The 13,369-nt window shown below is 44.7% G+C and overlaps 1 protein-coding gene across 1 annotated transcript in view; it reads right to left on the minus strand.

Moving 5' to 3' along the window:
• The window catches only part of LOC104280778 (fibulin-2-like), a gene marked incomplete at its 5' end in the record, with an annotated part of 33,578 nt that extends 21,312 nt beyond the window's left edge, over positions 1–12,266 (minus strand). Inside the window, 6 exon segments of the mRNA XM_009878543.1 lie at positions 935–1,036; positions 1,477–1,593; positions 3,879–4,085; positions 4,744–4,930; positions 8,502–8,631; positions 12,155–12,266. Of these exon segments, the coding sequence (XP_009876845.1) occupies positions 935–1,036; positions 1,477–1,593; positions 3,879–4,085; positions 4,744–4,930; positions 8,502–8,631; positions 12,155–12,266 (855 nt within the window).
• Between the last annotated feature and the right edge of the window lie 1,103 nt (positions 12,267–13,369).

A 13,369-nucleotide genomic window follows, 5' to 3' on the forward strand; every position in this document is an offset into this window, starting at 1 on the left:
CTTGGAATGCCCCTTTTGATTCTCCCATTAATTAATCAAATTAGGTCCCACCACACTTGGGCAAGCAATGAACAGTAAATATTTTATCTGGTGATATTAAATTCCCATTTTCTTCAAACACTATCTGGAATTTCACAAAAATGATTTGTGACTCAATAAGATCTGAGGTTGAGAGGGACGTGGATCACTTGTGAGCAATTCTGAGCTTCTACATGCATTTGCTGCTGGCGGTTATTGCTCCCATACTTAGAGATTCATAATACAGGTATGTCACAGGGAATTGCTTCTGACCCCCAAATCTTTCCTAGGCAAATATACCCAAGCATGTCCAATTAAAAACTAAATAATGTGAATGATCATGGTGCAGCTTTGGAATTTACTGGTGATCATCGTGGAGGCCTGAGCTTCCCTGTCGAGTGAAACGCACGGAGCTGGACCAGCTCACAACGGCACGCACTTTGTAGCAGTGAAGCCTCGCTGAATTCAGGTTTTGAAGGCAAGCAGAAATAAACCCAAACCAAACAGGTGACAGGGCAGAGCTGTAGCTCTGAGGGGCGCTCCTGAGGACGGCAAAGGTGCCCCCATCCTGCTGGCAGCTCCCATTCTCAGGAAGAAAAGCTGTGTGTCCAGGGAGGAAGAGAAATCAGGAGGGCTGATAAAAAAAAAACTGGAATGCCAGGGGAAAAAGAGCACAAATCCAGGCTTGCCTTCACCTGAAGTCCCCAGCTAACAGACCCGCTGGACAGACGTGCTGGAGGGGTTAGCTGTGAAGCAGAACCGGTGTTCCCTCTGCCACATGGTCACTGCGCTGCCATGTGCAACTCACAACACCGAGAACAAGGAGCCCTTAGAGAAACACCTCGGGGTATGAAATCAATGGGATCGATCTAAAAGCGGTTTAACTGTGTCTCTGTGGTGAGCATGAGGCACTTACCTTCACAAGAAATGCCATCAGCCATGATAGTGTATCCAGCCAAACAAGAACACACAGCGTTTCGTTCCACAACGGTGCAGACCTGCTTGCAGGGGCCGTTATCTACAGAAAGTAAAATTGCAAACTAATATTGGCGTTCATAGCACACACCAGCTGAAGTTAAAAGCCTCCGGGTCGTCCAAATCCAGTCCCAGGTCAGGCGATGAGGAATGCAGTTTGGAAACAGGCAGTGCTATTCACTCCTTACAACCCTCCTATTACCCAGAAACAGCCCTGCGCCACTCCGACGCGCGTTGTTCGCCTTACGCTGCACAGCTGCAGGGCTCACCTCAAACCTAAAGCGGGTTATTAACCCTCAAATCAGAGTACAGCCCCAAATTCCTTCCTCGGGATTCCCCTGGCGATTCCTCAGCCTCAGGCCAGAGGTAACAAATCGAGGGCGTGCGCTGAAATCCGACTGGCGAAGGGAGGCACGGAATTTTATTCCGGCTGCCTGAAGACTCCTCGCTCACCTGTGTCTGCGGTTTACACCTCCGACATACCTTTACACTTATCCTGCTCTTCTTGTAAGGACACAACGAGAATAGGTGGAGAAGGAGAGGCTGCCGGAGGAATGGTGGTTTCTGCTTCCAGCCTTGTCACCTGTCCTCTGTCTGGATCTGTAAGGCAAGGGAAGGGGAGATGGATCAGGGATAGCATCATCTCCACCAGACACCCCATAGCAAGGGACCCGGTCCCAGTCATCCCACTCCATCGTGGTTTGTAGGAGGAAACATTCTGGTGCCGTGGAGAACTGCCTATGCACAGAAGTGAGCAGTCAGATGCAGAATTAATTTTATTTTTTAAAATGCATCTGCATTGTAAAGACAGCGGTTGTCTTTCATTTGGCGTATGGGGGCGGGGGGGGTGAAGCTGAACCCCAAACAAGTCTTTAAACTTATTCTGTGCATCCTGTTTCAACACAGATAAAAGTAGAAAAGCAGACGCTCACCTTCACAAACACAGGATACTCTGAGATAACTTTTACGCAGCCAAACAGAAAACATGACAGGTCCTATCTGTCATTTAGCTTTTCAGCAAACAGTAATGTTAAAGGGGAAAAAAAAATAAGGAAAAAGCTCTGTTACAACAGTAGGAGTAATCCAGTTTATTTACTCCATCAAAATGGAAGCCTAAATCCATAAAGCTAAATTCTTCCTTAAGAGGGATGTCTCCTGTACCCATTGATTTGAGCTCAAGTGTCACCTGGAGCCAAGCGTGAGCCACCAAACAGTGGCAATGTTAAAAGACAAAGTGTGACTGCAATACAGCTTTGGGGTATGGGAGGAGTGGTTTCATTTAAATAATAAAAAAAGAAGAAATCACAGACATATAATGGGCTGTGACACAGAGGTAAATAAAAGTCACGTGCTTGTGGCTTATGAATGATTTCCCGAGAAAGAGAGAAGCAAGAAGAAGATTTTGAAGTTTCATCAACGTATGCTTTCTCCTCCTCTCACAGAGCCGTGGCGAGAACATCGCTTCTTCCAAGCCTCATGAAAAAGCATGACTCATTTTAAAAAACAAAAAGGTAAATACAAAACCATTCAAAGCCCATCAGAGAGGAGGAAATGCACTGGGACACGTGCAAATCCAAACCCGTTCTATCCAATCACAGAAGTAAAAACTACCAACAGTATGAGACCGAACACCGACTGCCCTGGTTTCCAAGCACAGACCCCAGGATGGAGAGACGTGCACGCACACCAAGGAAAAAAGAGAAGTGGGAGGCGCCGCTGGCAAGCAGAATATGGAGGGGCTAGCCAGGCGAGGCTAGCGAGGTGCCCTGCCCCAGCACCACCCTCGCCCAGCCTCGAGCTGGACCCAGGACTCCAGCACGACCCTCTCTCACTGTCTCCTGCCCTCTGCCCTGGTTTGCAAACCCCTCGACAGTCTTTGGCCCGGCCACGGGCGCTGCAGCCTTGCAGATCTGCCAAGAACATGGACTCCTTGGATATGAGATGTGTTTAACCCCGGTCTGCACAGAACGAGCAGCGGGAGAAGGAAAGCAAAGCAAAACCGAACACACACGCACGCTCCAGGTGAGCGATCGAGCCAAACGCTGCAGTGCTAAAATAGGAACGCTTTTCTTTGCCTCTTTTGGATTAGTTTCCTTCATCCAAATTTTAATATACACACAACAGAGCAGGCAGCCGCCGCAGAAACACGGTCAAGGGCGTTACTGATGTAAGCGTGGTAACATCGCGTTGAGAAGCACGACATGATGAGTGCTCATTGTTTAACTTGGGCAGAAAGTATCTGGAGCCTAAGCAATTTTGTCATTGGAAGGCAACATTTATTTTGCTTGTTAAATAACTGAAAGCACCTGTAACTAATACAAGATTTCAGCTTTCTGGGTTATCTGATTCGAAATCTTGCCATTGGAGAATTCCAGACATCAAAACAATTACAACACAAGAGACTTTCCTTTCAAGACTTCCACGGCACTCGATAAGTTTAGATTTTGGATCGCTGAAAGATGTTAATGGTTTCAGATAAAAATCAAAAAAGTTCAGGAAGCAACGCTGTCTGTCTGAACTGAGTAAAGTTTATCTAAAGGAAGGCTAACTGTAAAGTACAAAATAGGTCTCAGAAGAAAAGGTGTCTCATTAACAGTCTTTACAAACCCTCTTCTGAGAAGTGAGAACAGTCTTGGTTTGAACATTTTAAATACCACCCTGATCGCATGCCATCGATTCACAAAAATAAGGCATAATTAGGTTTCCTACATGGTTGGTTTTCTTTACATTATTAACCTGTCCAACTTACATAGAAAATGCCCATGCATCGACACCCATAAAAAAACCTCACAGAAACGAGAGCGAAACTGAAGAAAGACTTGGTGGGTCAGTGCAGGCGGCAGAAAGACGCAGTCGCTCACGGTTTTTCCTCCCCATTTCCTCACCTGGAGAGCAGCTGGTCCCATCATCTTGCAAAGTGAATTCTGGAAAACACGAACACTTGTAGGAGCCCACGGTGTTTATACACAAATGCTGACAGAGTTCCCCACCGTACATCAGACATTCATCCAGGTCATCTCCAGGCAGGTTATTTGACAGTTCAGCTTCATTACTGATGGACAAGGCTTCGTTGTGATCTTCCGTCTCGGAAACTACAACAGAACAACACTTGCTGTTTCTCTAGCAGGTGTTTTAGCACTGGGGCCATATGGTACAGAGTGTCCTGTCACACAAACTCCAGGTACAGTCAAATCTCCAAGACACAAGCAAAGGAACCCAAACCAGTTACTCCAAGACACAAACAAAGGAACCCATCCCGATGATTAGACCACTGTGATGAAAGTCCACCAACTCCTTCCATAAGGCTGAAGGGACAAACTTTTCACAGAAGCCAAAGAGAAGCAGGGTGACCCTGGGATCTCACAAGCCCATCTTTCACACTGACCACTAACACCACTGCTATTGCTATTTCAACTATTTGAAGCTGGCTCCATTGGAGAATCATGCTGAATTTCTAATTTCACACGAAAAACTTAGCCGGTTGCTTTGGAAACTCTTTTCAACACCATCACTAATTTATTGGCTACTTCTGACCCACTCAGCACTGACACGGCCATCCCACCTACTGCTCTGAAACACCGGCAGAAGCACCATCCTTTTCATTTTCCGACCAAGCCTGATGAGACTTTCTGCGACACTAAAATTAATTGTTGAGCAAGGTTCTCAGTCAGCTTTTCTTAAACACATCCAAGCAAGCTTCCTCACTCAGCAAGGTCTCAGCTGGGTCGAAATGAACCCTTGGACACTTACCCTTCTCAGGCGTCACTGTTGGCAAAGGTTCAGGATGCCTTTTTATTTCTGGGTGGATGAAGTGATCTCCCCCTTCGCAGCAGGACAGCATCACGTGGCTGCAGGGATAGCCCAGGTTGATGTTGGACTCACAGGTTTTCCCCTCACTCTTCAGCCGCAGGCCCAGGTTACAGCAGTCACAGCATTGCTGGAAGAGGAGGAGACTATGAGTAACAAGGACTTACTGCAGCCCACTTCAGGGACGAGCCCACAACATACCCGGCGCTGATCTGCACTTTCTCTAGCAGCGGGGCATCTGGAAAAGCACGTAAGGGTTTAGACAGTTGCAAACGTCAAAGCTTTCCTTGGGCTGGGTTTCGCCATCCTGCACAAAACGCATCAGCTTGCAGCCGGGCGCCAGCACAAAGTCTCGCTGCGACGTCGATATCGGCGACCTCACACGCGAGGAAGTCGTGCCGCCCATCACCTCTCTAGCTCTCGCACACAGCCGCTGCTTTGCATACAGCATGTCATGAACAAAGTAATTCAGGTTTATACCTCTTTGCATTAGACCTCAATGAAAAAAAAAGGCGAGTTGTTTGATGCAATGTGAAAGGAATTGGAAATACCTTGTGTAGGCATGAGGAGCAACAGCTGAGCTCAGTGAGCACTTCCTTCTGTGCGCCACTGCCCTGCAAACGTACTGTGACCTTTAACTACCTGTCCTGGACAGCACCCCACTGAGACAGTGGCTAGAGAAAGGCCACGGTATATTTTATGAACTATTTGCCTTCCTTTGCTTTCCCAAGTTCATCAAGTTCATCAGTGACAGGTTGATACAACGGGGCATGGCTGAAATCTAGTCTCTCCTCCCGTTTCCTCTGCTGCTGGTGGCAGACAAAAACCGAGCTGTGCTTTACTCCGTCATGTACAAATCTGTGGCACAGCCAGGCCCCAAAAATACATCAGATCAATCATACCAAACCCAAGAAGTCCACACTGCGGACGCATGGTGGGTACCTAACGAAGCAAGGACGCTGGGGAGTTGTAAGTCTCTGCTACAGAGACATACGGAGCCGTATGCGAATGGAAGACGCCTGCCTGGATTTAAACGTTAAGTGTCCTGACATCCCTTATATATTTTAGATGCAATCCTAGATGGGCATTCAGGTCAAACCAGAGCCTGTCTCCAGCAGGAGGATGGCGAAATTTGTCCACTAGCAGCTCAACCCATTCGTTGAAGCACTTTTGTTACGATTTCAACCCTGCAGCTTTAGGTTTTCTCGAGCATTTCACACGCAATATGTACCCTTGCATGCCTACAGCTCATGTTTTACCTCCCTGCTTTCTAATCTGCAAAATCCCCAAATATCATCCGCAGGAGACATTACTCACATTTGCAAGTATGCGCAGCCATGAAGAGCTGCCTTTACGTGCCCAAATACATGACTGTGGAAAATATACAGCAGAGGTCTTGAAGATCATGGGTTGGTTTTGATACCAAATGAGCTAAATCATCTTTTCAAAAGAAGTATTAAAAAAAGAACCAATTATAATGCATTGAGGTCACGCTACAAAAGAGAAAAATCCTGTTTGCATTCTCCCCAAATCAAGAATCCTCAAATTCAAAATTTTATGAGCTGAAAATCCTACTTTCTGTAAATATTTTTAGTTCTGGTACATTTTTTTCAGCTTCAATATGCAAAACAGAAAAAGTTAAAGATAAAAGATGTTTTTACTGAAGTATTTTAAAATTAAGGAATATTTGCCTTGAAGAATATACAGCTTTTTTCCAGTTTGAGTTTTGATTCACCATTTAGCCCATGTGCAGGCATCACACGGAGTATTAAATCAGCCATACATTTCTGGGTTCACACATTTGCCAGATGAACACAAGTGTCTCATTTTCCAATAGAAAAACTTGTTTGAGAAAAGTTCATTCTAAAATGCAGAAAAATGGAATGTCTTCATCTTCTGCTAGCTCCCTTTTGAACTCAACCAGAATTCTGCAACGAATTCGGTAACAAATACAACTATTTTCACTCACAACTTCCTATGCTCCTCTCAAAAATGTCTTTGCTGGAATCCAGCAGAATTGGATTTGCCGTGGCAGCGTCTCCACCCACTACAAGAGTCCCTAAATATGTGCTTTTAGTATTAGAGCAAATAACAAACAAAAGCAGCCTAAGATTACATGTTTTGAACACAAGCTGAATACCTGGACTAAAGAACTTGCTCTGCTGCATTCATCTTGAAGCAGAAGTAAGGATCCCACACCTAAATGCCCAAAGAAGACCTCCAGGTTTTTGCTACCTGGAAGTAAAGCCCCTGGTTTCTGGCAGGACAATGTCTTGCAAAGGCTTTGGGGCAAGGAATTTATCTTCCCACATTCCAGGCAAACTTCTTTGATTTATGACGCCCAGACACAGCGGTCACTAACAGGGGAGCAGATCAAGGCAGACACTGCTATATGCTGTCAGCACTCTATGCGAGGTCACCTCTGAAAGAATGTTTTACTATAATAAAAGCAGAAAGCCTTTCTTAAAATCTCAACAGTCTCAGTATTTATTACTTTTTCTTTTTTTTTTTTTTCCCCTCAAGCAGTAGCTGGAGTAGCTAGTAGTTCCTGCAAAAATTTTACCATTTCAGACGGTTTCTCATGAAGGAAAGCATTATATTGGAATTGGCACAAGGAGCCATTCCAGGAGAGTATTTTGTAAGTTGTCTCAGTTCAGACAGGAATGATGAAGTCTTCCCTCTCCACTTCTTGCTGGGGAAAGGCATGTGTGATAAGACTTACTCTACAGCTTGTGCTCTGTCTGGCATGAGAAAGATCCACGGTGAAAACCTAAGAATAATAATTCTGTCACACTTCAGAAATATTAACGTCTTCTCCCAAATGCACAAATTCCCTTCTTAGTCTAATGGAATGCTCCAGACCCAAGTAAAGAAGAGTTCTGAAAATGACAAATTGGAGTAGCTAATTAAACTTTAAACTCCGCAGTAGAATGTCCATGTGTTTCATTTTTCCAGTGAACAATTATCCGCAAGAATCGCCCACGTATAAGGACAGAACTAATCAGCTTCCTGCTGAGGCAACGGAAGCAGCACTTAAGCTTAGCTATAGCTATGTAAATTATTATCAGAGGGAAATCAATTCTGAAATGCGCCCTCCTGGTAAAAAACAAGACAAGCAAGCCAGCAAGATGCTGAATCTTCAAACTGGTTTAAATTGGTTTGGCTCTGCTGATTCTCATAAAGCAAATCTCATTTATATAAGCTGAGGCTGTGGCTCATGATTCGTGATGTGAGCCATTCGTTAATGGTTCTGCCTTCGCTTATGAAGAAAAGCTTCCATCATCATCTAAAATGCTTGTTCCTCTAGCCCGTCGTTTTGTTTAACCGAGAAACGAGGCCGCAGTTCAACGCTGTAGCCAAGCAAACTGTTCTCTAATGGGTTTCACATTTTATCTTCAATTAAATTTTGTCCTACCATTCCCTAAATTCCTCTACCCCACAGATATAAAACCTGTCTTTTCAGCTATTTCCAAAGCGAGGAAGAAAAAGTAATACAGGGCGATAAATCTTAAAAACAGAGATAGAGATAACTCAAGACAACACTACTGTGAAGTTTTAACCCTAAACACAAACAGCGTCACCGCAGGCTGCGATCCTGCAACTTTACAATTTCCCATGCTCCGCAACAGAATTATTGCTAAACTTGGGGCAGTGAGGACACCTCATTTTCGGGCCAAAACCGAAGCATCAGAACATCTTACCTTGTACGGGGAGCCTCCGCAGGGATCACTGTCCTCCGGTCCGCAGGCATCCCCCTCCTTGGCAGCGATCATGCCAGCCAGGCAGGCGTTCTCCTTCACGGCGGAGACGCAGCACTGCTTCTGAGCGACCCTGCAAAGGAGCGCGGCGAGCAAGCCTTCACTCACACTGAGCGAAAAAACCCAACCACCACCCGGGTCGACTGGATTCCCAACCCACTCCTCAGATTCGGTCTCTCGTGTGTCACTACAAGTTGTCACTACCAGCGTAACACAGGTGGTACTTGCTGACCTTTGCAGGAAAGATTTATTTTTTTCTCGCTTGTAACAAAAAGACGCACTGATAAATGCTCGAGAAGTCTTGCATTTAGGTCTCTCGAAGTCCGGTCACCAATATCCCTCCGAGTTCACCCATGTTTGGGCAGCAGTGCCCACGTTTTGCTGCTCAGGAGGGAGCAGAAAGGTTTCAAAACCAGAAAACGGGCAGAAAACTTCTTCCCCGGAAAGTGGGGAAAGGGAAACGCTCCTGCACACACTGATGCCTGGAGATCTGGACAGTGTCACATCACAAACCCCCTCGAAACTCTCCTTTAAAGCCCTACAGACTGTAACTCAGCATTTAAGTTTTCCTCTAACTCGGGTTATCAATGAGAAGGTTACGGGTGACTTGATCGCTGGATATGAAGCACTTTGGGAACGGACATTTCCTATATATGGCTCCTCAAATCAAACATTTTAACAAGATTCACGGAAACAGATAAAAAAATCTAAATGGCAAATTCCTAAAGGAAATTTAATAGATGTCCACTGGAATAACAAGATGTTTTTCCCTACTATTTTCAACTCTACAGTGGATTTCCACCCCCCTGCCCCTTCCAAGAGGTGTGAGGACTCCTCCGTTCATATCCGAAAGGGCAGACAAAATCACACTGGCCCTTTGCCTTTACCCCATGAGGAGAAAAGATTTCCAATTCACCGCTTTCATCTTAATGTTTCAATTAAAAAAAGAAGAAAAAAAAGAAAAAAAAAGAAAAGTAGGAAAGAAGATGAAAAGGAAAGAAGGGAAAAAAAGAAAAAAGAAAAAAGAAAGGCGAAAAAAAAAAAAGGAAGGGATGTCTCTTATTCTGGTAGAAAGTAGACAGCGACAGCCACTTGGCCACTTTCCTGATACCAACGGCCTCTTGTGTCAACTCTACGTTAATATTTTTACGCTCGATAGCATAAGAGAGGTGTAAGCAGGAAGCATTGGTTTGCAGTTGATTACAGGAATGGGATTACCACCTCCACACACTTCATTTTCAAGGAAGTTAGTTTTCAGATCCAGTATTAATTGCCAGCTGGAGAAATGCTGCTTTTTGGAGCAATGAATAGTTATTAACCAAATATATCCAAACTCCAGTAATTTAACTATTATCGCTTACATAGGACATCCAAACTTTCAATAAAAAGAATTAAAAAACCCCCTGAAAGTTATTATTGTTTGTAGAAAAGACAAAATGCCGCTAGAAGCATTTTCACACGTGCAAAGTGTTTACTGGGCTGAAATACCGAGTTCCCCGCAGATTCACATTCTTCTGAAATGTGACATTCAGCCTTGAGAAATTCTGTTCATGTAGGAAATACAAAATAGCAACAGTACTGTCTGGAGCACTGGAGTATCACTGGCCATTTTTGATTTTAGCATTTTTTTTCAACTACCTGCACAGCTCGGTTTCAACCACTCTATTACCAGAAGATGAATTCGGTACAAACAGAAATAACCACGTTCTCTTGTTTCTTCTTCACAAACTTACACATCACGGACCACGTTGGCTCAAAGAAGACTCATAACACTTTGGCTTTAGGGAAGGAGTTAACGAGTTAAGATCAGTGAAATGACGTCAATGTATTAAAACTGATGAGAGTTTCTAACTGGGACACAGCGTCAGCAAAAAAAAAAAGCAAGATTCATACTTGTAAATGCCACCCTGATAAACATTGCTGTGATAAAATACATCAATTATGAGATAAAAACCACTGTACTGGGTCCGATGAGATTTCATCTAGTCTAATCATCTAATCCTATTTCTGGCACAGCCAGCAGTACAAACTCTGGGAGTATCTTTACATCTGGCTGTCAGCTGGCTACCTAAGGATTTCCTGGAACTTGCTTTACTTTAAGTTCACTCATGTCGCTACTCCATCGTAGGGAGTCTTAGATCCCCTCCTGCTGTTAGTGATCTTGCTCGCTGCATAGACAGAGGCCAAGTTGGGACATCGATGTCCGGGACATCAAGATACGTCAATGAGTAGCTTTAACATTTAAGTTTTTGCCACTTGAAGCCCCCAAAATGGCATTTGGGAGCAGGAGTCACCCCAACATGCCTCCTCTCCATAAACAATCCACAGCCTCAGCAGATGAAGGGGAGGCTTCGCTTGCTTGCCCCAGCTGAAAGAATCGATCTCTCAGCTCAGCGATGGTCACCCGTAACCCCCAAGTATTTATAGAGAATACCCTGGGCAGAACCACAACTGATTTTAACAATCATAGCAAGGTTTAGGTAGAAAAAGACCTTGAAGATCATTGAGTCCAACTGTTAACCCAGCACTGCAATTAGTATCGATCACCTGCTTTTTAAACTCTTTAGAAAATGAGTTTTGCTCCTGGCAGACTGCCGGGAGCTTGTGTTCCTTGCTGGCTCCCAGACCGGTGCTCGAGGGCTGGGTCGGTGCAGGGTGAGCAGCTCTGCACGCCCGCACACCTCCCGGTGGGAGCAGGTTCTGAGGCCACGAATCCAAACACTCTCTTACGTGAAACGCTGTCTTTACACAGCGTTATCTGCAGGTTGGGTTTAAATTGTTAAAAGTGGGAGACAACTGAAGTTCTGAAAGTAAAACAGCTCCTGACCTCTTCTCTTAATCCCAGTATATTCGCAGGGATTGAAACGTTTAGGATCTGGCTTTTTCATCTAAATCCAGCCTCAGATCTGCAGGTGCAACTCATTAATGTATTGGATTTGCACCTCCTTAGGCCAAGGCTGGAATTTTTTAATCTGTCTTTACTCCACAGACAGTTGGCACGTGCCAGCTATGTCATGCCAGAACTAGGGGAGCGGGGGAAGGCAGGTTTTATTAACCTCTCACTAACTTCAGAAAGGCGCAACAACAGTAACTTTGACAAAACTGATTATGCCAAATTTTTTTACCGCTGAAAATGTTGGGATCACTCTTAGAGAAACCCATCTGGCTTAGGTTATAGGCTGTGAACCTCTGACAACTTTACCTTCACCCCTCCCCAAAGCCTGTTTCAGACTAGGAGGGAGAGATGGGATGAACTTCAGCCAGTGTGACCTGTTGTCCCCGTTCCTCTGCTCCCAACTTCCTTTTCTTGCCGTGCAGTTTGAACCTGGCACCTTCAGGCTGACCAGATGCTGCTGGTACCAGCAGCATTATTGAAATGCGTGGTCCTCCCGCACCGGCCCGTCAGAGAGGAAAAGAAACCTTAAAAGGCTTTTGTTTAGATTAGATCTTGGGGAAAGGGAAATCTTTCTCATTTGCCATGACATATGGCCAGGGCACCAACAATCTATACAATGTCTTCTGGACAACCCACAAATTGTACAATCAGTTCATTTCTTCTAAAGGGCTGCTCTCTGTGTTAGTTTTGCCTTACGTACCTGCAAATATCACCATCCATTCCACTTACAGGGATCTCTGTGCACTCCCCGTTGTCTATAGCCCACTGTTGTCCGGCTCCACAGCAGCTCTCGATCAATTCCTTTGTGGAACCTGCATAAAACACACACCCAGAATTTTTTGTATGGAATGGATTGGTTTTAGCTCTGTTTTCTTAACTGAGAAGTTCTTCAAAACAGCAATAGTTCAGCTTTTTCTTCTTTTTTTATTCTTTCCACATTTCATTTGGTTATAAGCTAAAAGAAAAAAAAAAAGTCAACTGATACCCGCAGTATCTTGACATAAAGTATCACCTGGTAATGTCTTTCAGGGAGGAACAGCAGAAGCAAATTAGAGTTTTAAGCGCAATAAAAGACATAACTGGCTTGAAGACAGTTTCACCTTGGACATCTCTGAACGAAAAAAAAAAAAGCCCCTGAAAAATCACGCTTTACCACACAATGCAAGTTGATTTAATAAGTCACTGTGGTGGTGTATTGGGATCTTCACCATCACCAGGTGGGCCAGTAAAGTTCACAGAGGAGCTAAGCTCAGCACATGGCACACATAAGCCTTGGTAGTTCTCTCACACCAAACTGTAAACAAGAAGTTTCACTGATGAGTAACAACAAACCGAAACACATTCCTTGTCATGGTCCCTTGAAGTTCTGACTATTTCACAAGAGTCCTTTTAGTAGGTTTGATGTTTGTAGCATTAAGAAATTCTCTCCAGAAGACAGATGAAGGAATTTCACTCCCAGAGTACGTACACCTAGAGCGCCCTGCGGCTGATTTTGAGGGTTCAGCTGCTTTAAAACCACAATGGAAAGGGTTCCAGAGACATAACTCTGGCTCTGCTAAGGAGCTCATGTAAGACACCAGCACTAAGACATAACGAAAGAGATGGACATGTAGAATGCGGCACTAGTTTTTACATTTTTCTTTGGGGACTTCCATTTCAGATGTAAATTTTCAGGTTACGGTGAGACTAGAGAATCAGGGAGTGGTAGGAGACGTGGGGGTGCAATGGACCTTGGGCAGCTCCTTGACTGACACCCAGCAACCCATACTGCAGAACAACCTATTTGACCTTTAAAGGTCCCTTCCAACCCAATGCATTCTGTGATTCCGTGATTTGCAAGAACCCTCAGCCAGTTTTTTGATAAATCCCTCCTGAATCAGTCCTGCTTGCAGCAGGAGGGGGGAACCTCTTTCCC

The sequence above is a fragment of the Apaloderma vittatum genome, unplaced genomic scaffold (assembly GCF_000703405.1).
Source record: "Apaloderma vittatum isolate BGI_N311 unplaced genomic scaffold, ASM70340v1 scaffold14751, whole genome shotgun sequence".
Taxonomy (NCBI): Eukaryota; Metazoa; Chordata; class Aves; order Trogoniformes; family Trogonidae; genus Apaloderma; species Apaloderma vittatum.